Here is an 18,720-nt window from a genome sequence, read left to right as displayed (position 1 = left end):
TCACTAATTATTGCATTAGTTTTCGTTACATTGCGGCATTTATACGACCGATTTATTTTATTGCGCCTGCTTAGCCGGCAATTATCTTAAAATCGCATGTATTGTTGTATTAACCAAACATTCTTAAGCGGTATCCAGACGGGATGATCAAATCGACCGATTTGATCAGAACTGAAATTGGCGTCAATCTCCAATTTAATCACCAATTTTAGATTTATTGTGAATATGGTAATATTAGAGCCCTCTAAATTGAAAAAAATGCCCCAGAACGAAAATACTGACGTCACAAATTGGTATTCTTGCATCCGCATCTCATTTTATCGGTAATATCGGTTATTATTATCGGTTGAATTCGGCGAGCCAAAATGGCGTTTGCGTCCGCACGTCCTGATTCGATCGGGCAATTTGATCAGAAAGGCGAAAATTTTTCTAGTCTGGATGCGCCTTTATTTTAGCTGTAGCGAAGTTATTCTCAGTTCGTGTTCTGGAGTGTGAAGGGGGTGATTTTACCCAAGAGACATCCAAGGTGTTGGTGCATCGGTCACCGGAGATTCAAAATGCTGAGTCACCATATTGCTACTGTCGCGGCACTGAAGAATTGAGTGAGAAATTAACGTTCAAATATAAATATAAATTGTAATATAGTTGTTGGAGTCGTCTTTGTTACAACAGCAGTTACTTATTTAGTTTTCAGTATTAGTATTTTATTATTTTAATTTTACTTTTTTCTATATTTTTCCCCATATATTTGTTTCAGTCGACTGCGCTGACCTTCCGAAGTATGCATTTTGTGGTTACATGAGGTTTAAATCTACTTTGTTCCGAACCACCACATACTACTTACTCACGGAGATACAAAAGGTAAAATATATTTGCAAAGTAACTTTTATTCTTTACTGGCAACACTGTAGATTCAACCGAAAAATAACCCTATTACCCCAGCTACTCACGTAACGATAAATCGAAGCGATAAAACTGTGCAGTCCGAACTGCGCAGTTTTATCTGCCATGTGTATGACAAATCGTTGTCGATTATCGTAACGATTTGTTATACACACGGTAGATAAAACTGCGCTACGATTTATCGTTACTTAATGTAGCCGGCATTATTCATGAAACTAGTATATAACGATGTTTTTTTTTTGTATTCAGTATGATTTACACGCTCGAGCTCTGCTGTTTTTGAAGCAGTACACTCGACGGTGTTGGTACTGCGGAGAAGGCTGTTTCCACAAGCTGCTCGGCAGGCGCACTAATGATGTAAGACATTTCACTTAGTTAATACACTTGAATATGTTTTCATCGTGATGAAGCGCTGGGGCACGTTTCTCAAAAGCTTGTAACTTGTAATACAAGCCGTAAGCTTGTAATCCGTAATTCTCGAATTTGTTCGCAACTAACTATATTGTAATGTAATGTGTTTTCGAACAGGGTCTTGTCAAAGAGTCGACAGACTTGAAAAATACGCAAGAAATGATTCAAAGTCTGGCAGAGGAATCGCGTCTTGTTACAAAAAGATTAACTCGGTCCGCGAAGTCTATGGAACACATGGTATGTGACCGTGTTTTAATATTTACGTAAAGAAAATTATTATTTTAATTAATAGGTACTTACCTTTATTTAAGCTGCTTAAATATATATTTCTATTTCCTTTTTTCGCGGTAGGCCATGTGATTGACGTGACGCGTGATGTGTCAATGTGGTTTGTTTACCAGTGGCGGCGCGTCCATAAAAGCCGATTCCCACCGGCTTACCTGTTTCTGGACGTTTGAGCACAGTTGTAAAGGAAATATGTAAGCCAAATTAGCCCCGGCTTGCCTATGGATGTGTTTGACGCGCCGCCACTGTTGTTTACTGTAAGTATGTGCCACAAAAGTGCCACCTACGCAGAGCTTTGCCCGTTTTAGAAACCGTTAGAAACCATCACAGAAATCTTTAATATGTTCTGTGGAAACCATCATACATCACACATGTATTTAGCTTATAATATTCTATTCATTTGTAATATGTATTATATTGTAGGTATATTATGTATTATGTAAATAATAGTTTTAGAACAACTCATAAATGCATTATGAAAGATAATTATATTTTGTTTCCAGTTCCAATCATCGGCAATGATACGGATTTTTTCGGAAGAATTACTCCGTTTCCCAGGTAAACGGACACATTTTCTAATTTTACTTTCTAAGGTATTAATTACTAATTGTAGATGTAGATATGTGGCCAAATGTACCTATACTGTGTCGCTTTCATAATGGATCAGACGAACATTGGATAATATATGTAATGTTAGCGAAAATTAATAGTTTCGGAAGCGTTCTGGGCCCATAACCTAATAAAACTATTCTAATGAACTCTGTCAAATTAAATTTGAATAACATAGTAGTTATGAATCAAAATTATGTAACTGATGGTAACCAAATTATAAATAAAAAAATATGTTGTCTGTAAAGTCGGTTTACGGGTGATAATTTTGCGTGATAAGTTGATAACGTCATAAGAAAACGTGGCCGTAACGTTACCATGGAGATCTGTCCATAACGTGACACTTTTTCGCGCATGCTACCGGTGTTCATCGATTTATAAGACGTTGTCAGTATCACGTCAAAATCATTATTTACAGGTCAAGGAAGTGAAATTGGAGTTCTACCGAAATCTGATACCCACGTGCGGTCATTCTCCTCGCTGGACGTAGCCAATTGTGAATGTCTTACAATAGCTTTGGCAGCTTATGTTCAGCTTATTGTTCATTGTCGTGGAGCAGGTGAATTTGCATTTTATCCTTTTAACCGCCGTAGACTAATTTATAAGACATACAAAATGGCTCATTTCGCCGCGGTCTGATAAATAAGACAGAATTTCGTACCGCCGGCGACACGAGCACGCTCAATGAAAAATTCTATGGAGGTTAAAAGGTTAATACGTGTTTTCATCACAGGAACGTATTGTTGAATGTAATACATATTATGGTATAAAAACGGTATCGTCTTGGGTCGTCCGATTCGCTTTTCGTCAAGTTCTAAAATTAGTCCTATTCTGCTTTCGTCACTCATTCTACATTCGTTACAATCGTCGGTGGCTTTCAATGTAGAATGAGTGATGAAAGCAGAATAGGACTAATTTAAGAACTTTACGAATAACGAATGGGACGACCTAGGACGATACCATAAAAACTTCTATTTATCTTTGGTTGAAGATTTAGAAACAGACCCAAAACAGAGTCTGTTTAATGAAAGAATCTAACTTGCAATCGAAGTAGAAGTCTCTTGAATAAGAAGACTTGTTTGTATAGACAGAGTAATGCACGTGTTAAAAGTTAAATGTAAGCTTTTAGGACACAAAAGGCTTTCCTTCCTACGAGATAGTCAGACAACCTTCGGAAATATGTTAGAAAGAAAGTCACGGAAGGTTTAATAAATATTAAAGAATGACACCGAACTTAGACAAGGTTAAGGGGGTGTCGTTGATTTCAACTATACAAGTCTTTCTGATTCGGTACACATTCCCCATAAGGGCAGTAGAGTGAACTTAGTTTAGGTACTAATTTTATCTCATGATTATGATGATTACAGGCGAGCACGAAAAATTATTTGAAGCTTACTTAGAATATGCGGATTTGTGTGTAAATTCGAACACACCACAAGCACTCTGCTTGCTGAATGAAGCGGAAACCGTTATTATGGTAAGCTTGTTGCCAAAGGTTCAGTCAGCCTATATAGGGTAATCGCGTCAGTTTACCATCCAGTGTAAGTTTCCGTCCACTTGACGGACGGAATAGCAAATAATACATTTCATTTATAATTTGCTGCTTGCGAAATATAATTTTTATGTAGGTAGAGTTAAATTGATTAGATATTAAGGATTGCAATAGTTAAGTCCAAATTTGTGCAGCAATGAAGATTTATATTCAAATTCATATGGTAGGCGTAGGTCTTTACGAATAAGTGCGCTGTCGGTCAGCCATCAGCCCGATGTCACTCAGCTGTAGCCGTGTTTACAGCACCTCTCGAAAATCGAAGTTCGTAAATTGCGGGCAATTTGCTCTGTCACTCTTATAACGCCTTCATTGGAGTAAAAGAGAAAGATCCCCGCAATTTTCCGTTTCCTCTGTTACGTTTTACCGATGGTTGATGCCTGTTTGGCGATAGCCGGAGAGTTGGAGCGGCGTTTACCCGGCGCCAACCTTAATTCTCATTGAACCTTGTGAATGACCTCCTGACCTAACTAACTACATATTATGTTCACTCATAACCTTTTGGCCGCCGGACCTAGTCCGCAAAGACGCTCACTCACACGCCAGAGTAAATTCTAAGTAAACAACTAATAAAAAGTTTAGGGATTGCAAAATGTGATATCGATATTTACAATTTATGGTAAAAATCTTCTCAATTTGGCTTTGTTCTTAACCAACTTTAATTTATTTCGAGAATGCCAAAAATTAACATATTTTTTACACACGACAATGTTAAAAATAAAGGTCTTTATCATTAAAAACAACCACTAAACAATATCGATTCATGACGTAATATCACCGCACTAGGCTCTACGAGAAGTCTTGTATACATGACAACGGCGCGCATGGACTGCCCGCAGTGCAGACCGACAAGGACCGTTTCCGCGCGGATTAAGTAATAATAGTCTCTAGGTCAACGGCGTAAGCGCTTGTCGGTACGTAAACTTTATAAGCGTATGGTTAGAGCCGCGCATCGTGTGTCGATAATATAAATGTACCGGAACGGCATTGGGGAAAATGACACGTGGGTTGAATTGTCAATGAGTGAAGAACAATAATATTGGAAAAGGGTGGGGATCAGAAATGATCGGGAATGCATGTTTCACATTCGACATGTTCCTTAGAAGAGCTTGTCAGTTCCCGTATTACAGCCTCCCTACCATAATAATTTTTCGTCAATTTCAAATACATTACATTCTCATAGGCGACACTGACTAGTCCGAGCGTCCGCCTGTAGGTACCATTCTTGTGCGAAGCGGTCACTGCAGGGTATCACTCCCCACTACACTATCATCTCAAAATGAATCATTTGTTCTGCAAATAGACCACAAGGACAGATTTATTTGTCTGACTCTACTATGGACAGCTGAACAAGTTCCCTGAACTCCAGCTATAGTTATGCCTGTCTCTCTCTCGTTTAACGTATTCTAGTTACTAGTTATCACCAATTGGCATTTAACAGGTGTTCAAATGCTTAAATAAAACCAGATTGGTCACTTGATATTTATTTTGAATATTCTCTAGAGATGCACCGGATATTCGGTTACTATCCGGTATCCGCCCTATCCGGCCAGTATTTTAATATCCGGCCGGATACCGGATAGTGCCCTACTATCCGGCCGAATACCGGATAGTACCATTGCTTGATTTTGGAGTAAACAAATTGGATTTAAGAAACAGTCACGGTCATAATCGTACTTGTTTATTATTTTAAAACAATTTAGAGATTCAACTGACTTGCACGCGCACTCATTTCGAACCTAGAAATGTGTCCGCGCGAACGTTCACTTAGAAACAGGTCAAAACTGCAGAATGCGCACCTGAAAAACCGAAATGTAGGTGCAGCTCTGCTGGCCGATATTCGGCGGCCGGATACCGGATATTCGGCCGATGGTCAGGCCGAATATCCAGTATCCGGCCAAACAACTATCCGTTGCATCTCTAATATTCTCATATCGAATTAACATTCCCATCCCTAGCTGTCTTGTATACAAGACAACGGCGACGAGGAACGTGAAAAACGTTGAAAACTGGAGCAATTTTTTTGATTGCCTTATTATAAAAGAATGGATTTATTTATCTGCTTTAAATGCAATTATTTTAAAAATCAAAGACCTAAAACATTAACACGAGTGTAAAAATATACTACAATTGATGTTTTTTCACATTTACCGAGCGGTTGAATTTGTGTCTTGTATACAAGACAGCGGCGCCAGTGTATCGTTCTATCGTTGTCTTGTATACATGCCAACGGCGGTCAAAGGGTTAATTCAGCTATATGTTTGTTGCAGAGTGACGAATACTGGTCCCACTGTCGATTACATTGCAAGATTAGCTGGTTCAAGGACTTCTGCTTGGGACGTATTGTATCGCTCCGAGGCGGTTGCATGCTCGCGTCTGGAGAGCTTATCGAAGCTAGGAAACACCTACATCGCGCATTGGAATTGTTTCGCGATCCGTTCCCTACATCTAAGTAAGCTGATTTAACTGGTCAATGAGCTCTGCTGCTTTTTCATAAACTTCAAATTCAGTTATTTTGGCGGTCAACCCACGTTTAGGTACTCATACAGTTAATAAGGTTTTGCATTCACCACAATGTTAAAGGCGAGTCTACAACACCATGCGGTGTAAGTAATAGTTTACTGTACCTATGTCCTATTCCTATGTCCCTACGTTAATGATGACACTCCCTGACTTTGCTTTGTTCAAGTCGGTGCAAAGTTAGCGTTAGACGCACTCTAACGATATTTATTTTAACCGCGTCGCGTTTATTTAATGTATGATTCCAGATTTCTCGTCTACGACTGGTATGAAAGGGTATTTAGTTGGTCCCATTTCTTCAGGTTCAATGTTTAATCTCTTGTCTTGTGTTTTCAGATATCAGCAAATGATCCGCAATATGCACATTACCGTGCGGCAATGGATGGCTTTTAAAGTTGCGCCGAAAGCCTTTGTCGGGACAGAGGACGGCTTGATTGGATTTTTTTATGAAGAAGTTGCAATCACATTAAACCGGCTCTATACATTATTTATAGTATGTACCTACATATTTTGACGTTCTCGTAGTTCCTAGCTTACCGCAGCTTTTCGTACTTGTACATCTACATGGCGATTGCTAAATATAGATATTTTTATATCAACGGAGCGGTAGCTGACGATAACGAGGTTTTGTTGTACAATTAAGTAACCAATACGAGCTTTCAACGTTATTAGTATCATCAATCTCCACTACAGTCCCCGCATTAATGTCTCCTAGAATATACATTTGTAGTGTGTGATAGAGTAAGTGTGTAATTATATTTATTACATATTGATTATTTCGTTGTATTGTACATGATTATTGCAGTTGGTACCTGGTTTAATTTTTTAGGGATGCAAAGAATATTCAAATGCTGAATTAACGGCGAAGTGGTCGTTTGACTACGCCCTACGGAGCAACTCGAACTTCAAACTCCTCTGCGAATGTTATGGAAACATGATTACTACTCATTTCAACAATCAGGAAGTATGATGAGCAAGTTAGATGGCTCCTCTACATGATGGGACAACGCCGGCCACTCCAAGGGACGCATTTATGCGTTAGAGGGAGCAAGTGATATTGCTATCTCATTCTACCGCATGGCTGCGTCACTTGGAGTGCCCGGCGCTGGCCCATCGTGTAGAGGAGCGTTTACATTCATAACCGTAAACAAGAATAATAAAATGCGTAAAGTAGTGCAAAATATTGTTGCTGCAATTATAGTACGTTCTGTTGGGACCCGAAACCACAAAACTTATCTAAACGTTGTTTTTCATCTGAATATTTAACTCTTTTTACGTCAACAGTCTAAAGAGCGCTTAAGTCGTCGTAAATTAGACCCATAGCGCCAGGAACGCTTATAAAGTATCGCATAGGTACGCTATATTAAGTATATTATGTCATCATAATGCTCTCAGGAGTGTCAGGCAAGGTTTATATTGCCCAAAGAGTATAAGTAAGTATTATGTATATATTGGCTCGTTAGAACCCAAAATCAATGCGTGTCGTAAAGGTTTTTTAAATGACGCAAGGCGTAAAAAAAATGTTTGCATTATTTATAGTAATTGAATTAAAACTGCGTTGTTTCCAGTTCTCTAAATGTGTTAAGATAGTAAACATGGCCATAGAGCTTTCTCGGCGGAAGCGCGGTAGATTGGACGATGCGGAAGCGCGCGCGGTCTGCGTTCTCTACACAACCGTGTTTTTGTTTTAGTTAGTACCGTTCTATATTTTCCCCTTTTTCTTAAAAACACAGATACTTTAAATTTAAGAATTGTATATCGAATGTTCCTTTTACGGTGTAATTAGTGCCCCGAGGGAAAAATTTACCTACTCTACCTAGGTACTGCTTCACCTGGTATTGCCACAGTGTTTTCTTTCACAGGTAGACCTGTGCCCTGTTTAACAAAAGCTTGTAACTTCTAATACAAGTGGAAATCCCTTTCTAACAAAAGCTGTCAAAAAGGAACTGCCACTTGTATTACAAGTTACAAGCTTTTGATAAACAGGGCACTGGGCCCGTTTCTTAAAAGCTTGTAACTTGTAATACAAGTGGACATCACTTTCTAACAAAAGCTGTCAAAAAGTGACATCCGCTTGTATTACAAGTTACAAGCTTTTGAGAAACGCGCCCCAGTAGTAAATTTATAATTATAACTCCATCATTTTGCTTCGGGTCGGCGAAGCATGTTTTCCTCTTCAATATCTTGTTCTCATCTGTCATCTCATGTCAATTATGGCAATCGTTCTAGTCATCATTGACAATTATGCCATGGCTAGGCCCCCCGGTGTCTGATGTAATCTAACTTACGTATTATAACTTTATAATTGCAGTGTGAATTACGGCAAGAAGAACGAAAGCCTAGAGTTCGGTTTGCCGGTGATGCACATGGTCTCCATGCTCCAAGAGTCGAGCATGCGCGTGCGTCTCGTGGTATCTGTGTTGAGGCTACTGCTCAGTGATCTGCACATTAATGAGATGGTGCTACTTATGAGGGAGAACTTGTATATGGATGGCGAGTTTGACTTGAGCTGTACGTACGTTTACTAACTGTTTTCAGCCAGTTCTGTCGGTTATTTTTAAACGTGAATACAATTTAGTGAACGAGAGAGATGAGATGAGTAGGTAGTAGAGTAGAGGAATAGTAATTCTTGCTCTATATGACTACGCATTATAAAACCCGCCGCGTCTGTCTGTTTATGTGTTTGTATCTTCGCGATAAACTCAAAAACTACTAAACGGATTTTCATGCGGTTTTCACCTATCAATAAAGTGATTTTGTACTGTACCAATAAACTGAAATTGAGGAAAGTTTAGGTGTATAATTTGTTAACCCGTGCGAAGTCGGGGCCAGTCGCTAGTCGTAGATAAAGCCATTTCTACGTATACATATTTTTTCAAAGATAAATTGAGGGTTAATTTTGTCAGCTCTTAGCAGTTCCTTAGTCCGACTATGCTTTCATTTCATAAAGACCCTTTCTGCTCACGTGCATTATACACCAAACGCACTTCTACATTTGTTTCAGCGACAACCTGGTACTACACGTACTCGTTAATGATACTAATCGAGACAGGGTACTGCGTTGAGTCGTACCAGCAATGCGAAAGGTTCTACATGCAGCACGGAGACACCATACTGGCGTTCAAGAGCAAAGACGCCGCGTGGGACTACTTTGGTTGTATGTGGCTTATGTAAGTTCCTGTAGGTACTTATGTATTATGTAAGAGCAACCCGTTTCTCTAAACGTAAATCTCGGCGGTTGCATGCTTTATATTAATCGTCCATCTGTGTGTGGTGTGTCCAAAAATCGTGGGTTCAGGCCTCGGACGTGTCGAATACCTAAATCAGAAAAATCGTTCTTTAAAAAAATTTTGGACCCGGGTATGTCCTTAAACTACGTCCAAACCAGCGGTGGTAGGTCCCGCAAGGGGCCGCCTGGTTTGCTACCACCCTCCCGCCGGAGTCAGGCGCCAAGCAGCCTTGCTGCGTTTCGTCTATGAGCGGGAGTACCAGTGCCTTTGGGGGATGATTTGCTGTCAGTTGTGTTGCATAATGCCGGTTTTTGGATCCTTGAGTGACGTCGGGCCGAGCAGCTCTCGCTGGAGGGTAGCGGGATCCGAGGCACGGTCTTGCCGGTGGCCGACCGCAGGAAGTTGGGGGCCCAATTGTACGACAGCCACGTGCGAGAGGCTGCCCCGCCACCTAGCGAAAAATCCTGGAATAGCTCCACCGTGCCAGTTGGCGACTGGACGGGAGGACCCGGTGGGTTATTTCAGGGGGGCTCGGGCGTCCCCGCAGTCTCCAAGTGAGCTCCTCATTGTCCGGATTAGCTCAAGTGATCCAATTGGTAAACGCAACACCTCGACAGGCATTTTTTCACCCATCCCACACTCCACAAATATGAAAACAAAAAGGAAAAAGAATAGGGTTAAACACCGGCTGCACTTCCTCCCATTGAAAGTGCACCTCACCAACATCAGGGGGTTGCACTCAAATATCGATCCGGTCCACCACCATCTTGAAACCGAAAAACCGCACCTATTCTTTTTGACGGAGACGCAAATCAAAACCCCAGCGGACGCGTCGTACCTCTACTACCCAGGCTACTCACTGGAACATAAGTTCAGAGCACGTGCTGGGGTCTGTGTGTACGTCCGCGACGACATTTGCTGCAAGCGTCTCCGTTGCTTTGAGGCTGCCGGGTTTTCCACTTTGTGGATTATGGTCGACTCGGGCTCAGAGAAAACTCTGTATGCCTGTGTCTACCGATCGCACAGCGGAAACCAGGAGACAACTAGGCTCTTTGACCACCTTACTGAGATGGCAGATAAAGCCCAACAGCGGTACCCCGCGGCTCAACTCGTATTCCTTGGGGACTTTAACGCCCACCACGAGGAGTGGCTGTTCCCGTACAAGAACACTTGCCACGCTGGGAGGGAAGCGCGCAAATTTGCTGTATCCCTAAACCTTACCCAGCTGGTAAATGTTGCGACGCGGATACCGGATGTTACTGACCATACACCCAATTGCCTTGACCTTCTGCTGACAACTGATCCAGACAGGCACTCGGTTTCGGTCTCAGCTCCACTAGGATCGTCCGATCACTGTCTGGTGAAATCCGTGTCGATCCACTCTCCTCCTGATCTCTGCCCTAGGGGCACGAGGAGAGTATGGCGATACGAGTCAGCGGACTGGGATGAGATGCGGCGTTTCTTTGCGTCTTTCCCCTGGCAGCAGGTCTGTTTTTCTTCGGGTGACCCCTCGTGTTCTGCTGAGGCTGTTGCGGATGTGATTCGGCAGGGAATGGAATATTTCATTCCGTTCTCCGACCTATCGCTCGATCACAAGACCCGAGCATGGTACAGTTCGGACTGTGCTCGAGCCGAGGCTCTTAAGCAGTCTGCATACCAGGCTTGGGTACTAGCCCGCGATACCAAAGCTGGAGCACAGAGGGTTCGCGCGAAGAAAAAAGCCTTTAACTCAGCTGCCAAGTCCTGCAAACGGGTGCTTCGAAAGGCTCGATTCGACCACGTCAGTCGAATAGGGGCCAAACTCGCCTCCTACCCTCCTGGTAGCAAGCGGTTCTGGTCCCTGTCGAAAGCGGTCGAATCCAACTTCTGCCGACCCACATTGCCACCTCTGCAGAAACCTGATGGGACACTGGCCCACTCCGCGACAGAGAAAGCTAACTTGTTTGCTTCTCTGTTTGCGAGCAATTCACGTCTAGATGCAGGCTCAAAACTTCCACCTACGCTATCTCATTGCAGTTCCTCTATGCAGAGAATTGCTATACATCAAAAAGAGGTACGCCGAGCTCTGCTGAATCTTGACGTGAATAAGGCCAATGGACCAGACGGTATACCTGCACGTGTACTAAAGCAGTGTGCGCCTGAGTTGTCTCCTGTACTGACACGCCTGTACCGCCTCTCTCTCCAAACAAGAACGGTGCCGAAATCCTGGAAGCTTGCAAACGTGCAGCCAGTACCCAAGAAGGGTAGTCGTGCTGATCCCTGCAATTACCGACCAATCGCCATTACCTCCATGCTCTGTAAAGTCATGGAAAGGGTACTTAACGGCAAACTGCTGGCATACCTCGAAGCAAATGATCTGCTCAGTGACCGTCAATATGGCTTTCGCCGAGGTCGGTCTACTGGGGATCTTTTAGCGTATGTCACGCACTGCTGCGGCGAGGCCATCGAGAGGAACGGTGAAGCGCTTGCTGTTTCACTGGACATCTCGAAGGCCTTTGACAGGGTTTGGCACGCAAGTCTCCTTAGCAAGCTTCCTGCTTACGGCATCCCTGCTGATTTTTGTAGCTGGCTATCTGATTTCTTGAGTGAACGGTCGATCAGAGTAGTTATTGATGGCTGCTCTTCGGACCTCATGGCCATTGACGCCGGTGTTCCTCAGGGGTCTGTTCTCTCCGCAACCCTTTTCCTGCTCCACATTAACGACATGCTGCAACCCAGCATTGTAGGTTATGCAGATGACAGTACGGTTGTTGAGAAATATTTGGCTAGTGCAAGGGACAGCAGGGAGGATATACGTTCACAGAGAGAGGCCATGGTTGAGCGAATGAACTTGACCCTTAGTCTCGTTTCCCAGTGGGGTGATGACAATCTGGTCACGTTCAATGCCTCCAAAACGCAGGCGTGTCTATTTTCCGCAAAACGGAGTCCATTCGACCTGACTCCTTCTTTCCGGGGTGCATCTGTACCTATTACCGACAGCCTGGAACTCCTCGGCATGGAGCTGAGTTCAGTCCTCGGCTTCGGCAGCTTCATTGAGTCTAAAGCACAAACTGCGGCCAGAAAGCTGGGCGTCCTAAATAAGGTGAAGCGATACTTCACACCTGGACAGCTTCTAACACTTTACAAAGCTCAAGTCCGGTCGTGTATGGAGTATTGCAGCCACCTGTGGGATGGCTCAGCTAAATACCAACTCGCCGCTTTGGACTCAGTGGAGCGCAGAGCCAGGAGGATGATTGGCGACAAGAAGCTAACGGCTAAGCTTCAGACTTTGGCCCATCGGCGGAAAGTCGCCAGCCTGTCGGTATTCTACAGGTTGCACTTCGGGGAGTGTGCCCAAGAGCTACACGAGCTCATTCCACCGTCCCCATTCTACCATCGGACTTTTAGACGCACGGCCGGTTTCCATCCTTACTTGGTAGATATTCCGCCAATTCGCACTAAGCGCTTTGCTTCTACTTTCCTTATGCGCACTGCCAAGGAATGGAATTCCTTGCCGGCGTCTATATTTCCGTGCTCTTATAACCCGGCAACCTTCAAATCAAGAGTGAACAGGCACCTTCTGGGCGAGCTCGCTCCATCGTAGGCCACGTCTACGCCTCGGCTAGTCTGTGGCCATGAGTAAACCCATGCATAATAAAAAAAAAAAAAATACAGGATCATCAGTACACATACAAGAGGTTAAATATTAGCTACTCCGGAGTCCACGGTCCGCCTTCCAATTTTTTATGACGTCCACTTTGCAGTTATCGGATTCTCTTTTGTAAGAGCCACGAATGCAATTTCTCCCAGAACTATTATTTCTTAGGGATTCCTCATCTACCAGGACCGAAACATGGCTAGCATGCCTTACCTCAGTTACCTCACACCCACTGATATTTCAAGACACGCTATGAATACCTACTAAAACGAATACCTACTAAAACGAATGCTCTTCAAAAAAATTTTCTTACAGAACTGTCAGAGTATGCGCGTGGGAGGCGTCGATTCTATGGGAAAAGAAAGTAAAAGAAATAATGTCCACCGAGAATAAACAAATTGAATACAAAATTCATCTGCAATTAATTTTGTTGGAGGGATGGCTTATAGTGTTAGTAAGAGAGGTAAGTTTTGTTTCCTGTCAAATACTTTTGCTGAAGTAGATGGCGCTGTACTACGTCAGAGAATTAGTGGTAAGTAGTAACTGGATTATCAAAATTTAGCGTTCCGTCACACAGGCGCGTTTTCCGGGCGGGGCTTGAGCGTTTTTAGGGTTCCGTACCCAAAGGGTAAAACGGGACCCTATTACTAAGACTTCGCTGTCCGTCCGTCCGTCCGTCCGTCTGTCACCAGGCTGTATCTCACGAACCGTGATAGCTAGACAGTTGAAATTTTCACAGATGATGTATTTCTGTTGCCGCTATAACAACAAATACTAAAAACAGAATAAAATAAAGATTTAAATGGGGCTCCCATACAACAAACGTGATTTTTGACCAAAGTTAAGCAACGTCGGGAGTGGTCAGTACTTGGATGGGTGACCGTTTTTTTTTTGCTTTTTTTTTGCATTATGGTACGGAACCCTTCGTGCGCGAGTCCGACTCGCACTTGCCCGGAAAACGCGCCTTTATGAGAAGCCTTTATTGCAGTACAGAGCCATCTACTTCAGCTGTCAATTTTTCACTCACGTTATTTTGCACTACTTTACGCGTTGTAGTTACTTTTATTTGTCTATATAAACGTGATATTATCATAATTTAATACCAAATAAAAAAAAAAGATATTAGTACAGTCGCCATCAGATATATCGGAGCGGCTAAGGCGCTCACAAATATATCTGAACACGCCTCTATTGTCAGGGCGTTAGAGTGCGTGTTCAGATATTGTGAACACCTTGGCCGCTCCGATATATCTGATGGCGACTGTACATACATATTTGGAATAATACGAACTACTAAACATACATTATATTACAGATTGATGCAATGAACGAGAGCCAGATTACAATTATTAAAGAAACAATTAAGAATATGTTCGAAACGTTGAGCAAGTCCTGTCGGAGGGCACCAATATATCAACCGAGGTTAGATTGTTTATTTTAAAACCAAAAACGATGATTAAAACCACTCCAGAGACAGTCGGCCGGTAAGATCCTACGTAGGTATACAATCACACGAACTCTACTAATGCCGTCCCTCTTCCAACAACCTTCCCTCCCAGTCTTACATAATCTTACATAGAGACAGCAATGGTAAATGGTGACGCAGGTGACGTAGATAATACGTAGATAATGGTGACGTGGTGATTAGGGGTCATTGCTGCAGAGAACCAATCATTGATCTTTAGGTATTGGAACGGCCTATCCAGATTGACCTTAATAACCTGTTAAACTTAGACGAAGAGCCAACCACAGGAAAAATCAACGAAACAACAACCGCAATAAATAATGGTCAATCTAAAGATTGAATTAATTTATTGCGAGGATGAAAGTGCCGCAATCGTATTGTAATTACAGTATGTCTTAGACTAGAACCGCATCCACTCGCGAGCCGCTGTTTTTCAACCCCTGACCTGTGCCCTGTTTATCAAAAGCTTGTAACTTGTAATACAAGTGGAAGTCCCTTTTTGACATCTTTTGTTACAAAAGGACTTCCACTTGTATTACAAGTTACAAGCTTTTGAAAAACAGGGCACTAACCGAATAATATCAAATTCCCTGTGACTTGATTTACAGATATTTTCTTCTCCTGGCCTACTTTAACATCATAAGAGGTAACAAGTTCCGTGCACGTAGCCATTTAGAGAAGACGTTTGAACTTGCAAAGGAATTAGCTGAAGGAACAATACTAATTTGGGCGGAGCATACGAGGCAGGTTGGTATCTACAATCTGAATTATATTTTATATCCGTAATATTAAGGTTGAAATTGTTGTGAACATATTTCGCAAATGAGACAAAACGACATACTCTCATTAAGTAAACGGTGTCAAAGGTCGCTGAACTATCTCAGTGTGATTATTCACGAGTAATCACAATCTTACTGAGCGGATCGCGACAGTTAACCAGTATACAACATGCATAATTATCTCCAAATATGGGACATTCGAAATTGTATTTTGTGAATTATGTGGTTGCACATGGTGCGCACCGCTTGCACGTCGCGAATGACAACGGAAATATGGTGCCCCGTTCATCTAAACAATTGTTACTCATTATGTTTGTTATTAAAGTAGTGCCTTAGGGCTAGAAGGCTTAGGGTCTCCCCAGATATATCGACGCAGGATCGGCAAAAGCCGTTAGGAAAAACTTTTATGTCCGCGCAATAAGAGCGAAAAAGTCCTCGTTCGAATCGGCCCGCATCGGCCGACGCCTGCCGAAGCGTCAACGGCTTTTTCGCTCTTATTGCGCAGACATAAAGGTTTTTCCAAACGGTTTTTGCCGATTTATCTGGATACACATGTTAAAAATATGTTTTTTGATAGCACTGGACGGGTACACTGGACCCAGAGCTTGAAGACTATTGGGTAGAGCATATCGAGCCGGACAACCTCTTGGACTACAGAAATTTCAACAAGAACTTAGGATTTGTACCATTTACTCTACCTTTACCTAAAGCGCTATTGAGATAGTACTTCGATTTAAGTATATACTTTTATTTTAGTTTATATCATAAAAAAAGTATGGACAGTTACTTTATGGTTATATTACAAATACTCAGCCGTTTTAAATTATAACCGATTCGCTACAATATTTATTTTATCTTGATATAATAATAATTTAATAATCTTTTCGAGATTCTTTTAGTTTAATAGGTTTTCTCTAAGTCTAATATTAAATAAAGGTCCTTCGATCCGGATTGCTTTGTTTTGATTTTTAGTCTCGGCTTAAATTCGTCTGAACACAAGTTCGTAGGCACTTAATTTTATTGTTATGTTATCACTTAGGGGCTATTCATAAATTACGTCATTTCAAATTAGGGGGGGGGGGTCTGGACATCGGATGTTAGCATGACGTAGGAGGAAACGGGGTCATTCGAAGCATGATTTTTGGATGATTTTAGGGGGGGGGGGTCAAAAATCTTCAAAAATAGATGACGTAATTTATGAACAACCCCTTATATTGTTTATTTATATCATATCTATCTACAAGTCTCGCTGTTTGGTAAATGATCAATTTTATTAGTGTTCCGTACAAAACTTTGTTTACGGAACACTTATTATTGTTGTTATGTCAAACCAATGGAATTAATTATGGAAATCAATTAAACGTGGGGGTTTTAAAAGTAGAAGTGCGTTAGAAATAACATTAATAAAAAACAATGGTCAAGTTTTAAACAATAAATTATAATATATGAATTTTTAATCATACTTAACTATCACTAACTACATATGTAGTATAATCTATGTTTCCAATTTATTTTACAGATTAGTTTAACAATAAAATAAGTGATATCTGTCTGAGTATAAACGAAGAAGCAATTTATGAGTACGCATATTATAATCGTCAATTCCGAAGCGATAGGATTCATTCAACCTAAGTCTGCATTTAAAAATTTGGCTAAAGGGCTAAACGCTTCTACAGACTTTGCAATTTTAGGTTTTAGGACATTGCCGGCTTAGGCATCCGATTATCTGTGACGTTTGTAGAGGCCACAGATATTATGAATAGAATACCCCAGAGTGAGGACGGATACCCATAGCAGCGCACGGTACACAGCACGAATGATAATTAGAAATTATAACAATAGGTAAAAGTTAATAAAAACCGGGCAAGTGCGAGTCGGACTCGCGCACGAAGGGTTCCGTACCATAATGCAAAAAAAAAAGCAAAAAGAAAACGGTCACCCATCCAAGTACTGACCCCTCCCGACGTTGCTTAACTTTGGTCATCACGTTTGTTGTATGGGAGCCCCATTTAAATCTTTATTTTATTCTGTTTTTAGTATTTGTTGTTATAGCGGCAACAGAAATACATCATCTGTGAAAATTTCAACTGTCTAGCTATCACGGTTCGTGAGATACAGCCTGGTGACAGACGGACGGAAGGACGGACGGACGGACGGACGGACGGACGGACGGACGGACAGCGAAGTCTTAGCAATAGGGTCCCGTTTTACCCTTTGGGTACGGAACCCTAAAAAGATAAAGGCTGCATAACGTGTCTAACTCCACTAGTAACTCAATTTTGCCTATACACTGCCTGCAACACAATTACTTACCCATTCTAACAGTTATGGTTCAATGAATACATACTTTATTATAGTGTGGATGTAGTCGTGCGCCGCAGTGGGGTCAATAGAAGTCGGATTATGATTCGGTGTTAAATATATACATTATTTTAGACTCATCTTAAGACGTTTAGTTGTTTTTCTGAGACATTACGCATTTAGGGTGATTTTCAAATGATATGAATACCGGTCCCTCGTTCATGTTGTAATTTTAGCAGATATGCAAACTTTATCTGTGTATTCATTTAAGAAAATTGCTGATTACCTAACTATTACAAAAATATTGTTTAAAAGAAAAAGGAGCATGTTATTTTAGAAATTGAATTAGCCTCAGAAAGTTTGAAAACTATATTCAAATATAGTAATAATTATTTACAAATTTCAAATCAACTCTGGCTCATAATAACATCATAAATTAGGAAATTCATTGAAATATTCATGTTACACATAAAATACACATATGCATTTTTATGAAGATCTATTAGTGGTGTTAATAATACATAAACTAACAAATATTAGATACAATTAGGGCTGAATTAGACGGCGCGCGAACTCGCTTGCGATTTTAGTTACATTGCGGTCTGTGGACTACGTCCAATTCAACCGACCAATCATAATCCGCAATGGTATGAAACTCGCATGCGAGTTCTCGCATCGTCTAAATCGGGCTTTAGGCCTGATTTAGACGATGCGAGAACTCGCATGAGAGTTTCATACCATCGCGGGTTTTTATCGGTCGATTGAATCGGACGTAACCAACTGTCCGCAATGTAACTGAAATCGCATGCGAGTTCGCGCGCCGTCTAAATCAGCCCTTAGGTATGTAAGAACATAGGTGGAATGTTTTGATATTTTTTATAACATAATCACAAGTATTATTAGGCGGGCCCACACAGAACCAGCTGCCTCGAGGAAACTGCCGCGCGTAGCAGCACTGTCGACGTGCCTCAGCCGTAATGCCTCATGGCTCCTCTACACGATTGGCCAACGCCGGCCACTCCTAGGGACGC

General features: G+C 41.7%; 1 protein-coding gene across 1 annotated transcript in view; it reads left to right on the top strand.

Annotated features, from left to right (window-relative positions):
- The window catches only part of LOC134672219 (adenylate cyclase type 10-like), a 40,271-nt gene extending 23,932 nt beyond the window's left edge, over window positions 1–16,339 (top strand). Inside the window, exons 17-33 of the mRNA XM_063530119.1 lie at window positions 456–602; window positions 758–861; window positions 1,153–1,260; window positions 1,432–1,551; window positions 2,103–2,157; window positions 2,627–2,767; window positions 3,576–3,685; window positions 6,028–6,209; window positions 6,614–6,770; window positions 7,107–7,241; window positions 7,846–7,967; window positions 8,589–8,788; window positions 9,282–9,447; window positions 13,460–13,607; window positions 14,460–14,566; window positions 15,218–15,356; window positions 15,966–16,339. Of these exons, the coding sequence (XP_063386189.1) occupies window positions 456–602; window positions 758–861; window positions 1,153–1,260; window positions 1,432–1,551; window positions 2,103–2,157; window positions 2,627–2,767; window positions 3,576–3,685; window positions 6,028–6,209; window positions 6,614–6,770; window positions 7,107–7,241; window positions 7,846–7,967; window positions 8,589–8,788; window positions 9,282–9,447; window positions 13,460–13,607; window positions 14,460–14,566; window positions 15,218–15,356; window positions 15,966–16,112 (2,288 nt within the window). The 3' untranslated portion in view covers window positions 16,113–16,339. The remainder of the gene's footprint in view (window positions 1–455; window positions 603–757; window positions 862–1,152; window positions 1,261–1,431; window positions 1,552–2,102; window positions 2,158–2,626; window positions 2,768–3,575; window positions 3,686–6,027; window positions 6,210–6,613; window positions 6,771–7,106; window positions 7,242–7,845; window positions 7,968–8,588; window positions 8,789–9,281; window positions 9,448–13,459; window positions 13,608–14,459; window positions 14,567–15,217; window positions 15,357–15,965) is intronic.
- Window positions 16,340–18,720: the final 2,381 nt, after the last annotated feature.

Source organism: Cydia fagiglandana, chromosome 16, assembly GCF_963556715.1.
Source record: "Cydia fagiglandana chromosome 16, ilCydFagi1.1, whole genome shotgun sequence".
Lineage (NCBI taxonomy): Eukaryota > Metazoa > Arthropoda > Insecta > Lepidoptera > Tortricidae > Cydia > Cydia fagiglandana.
This window is presented reverse-complemented; position numbering and strand designations above follow the sequence as displayed.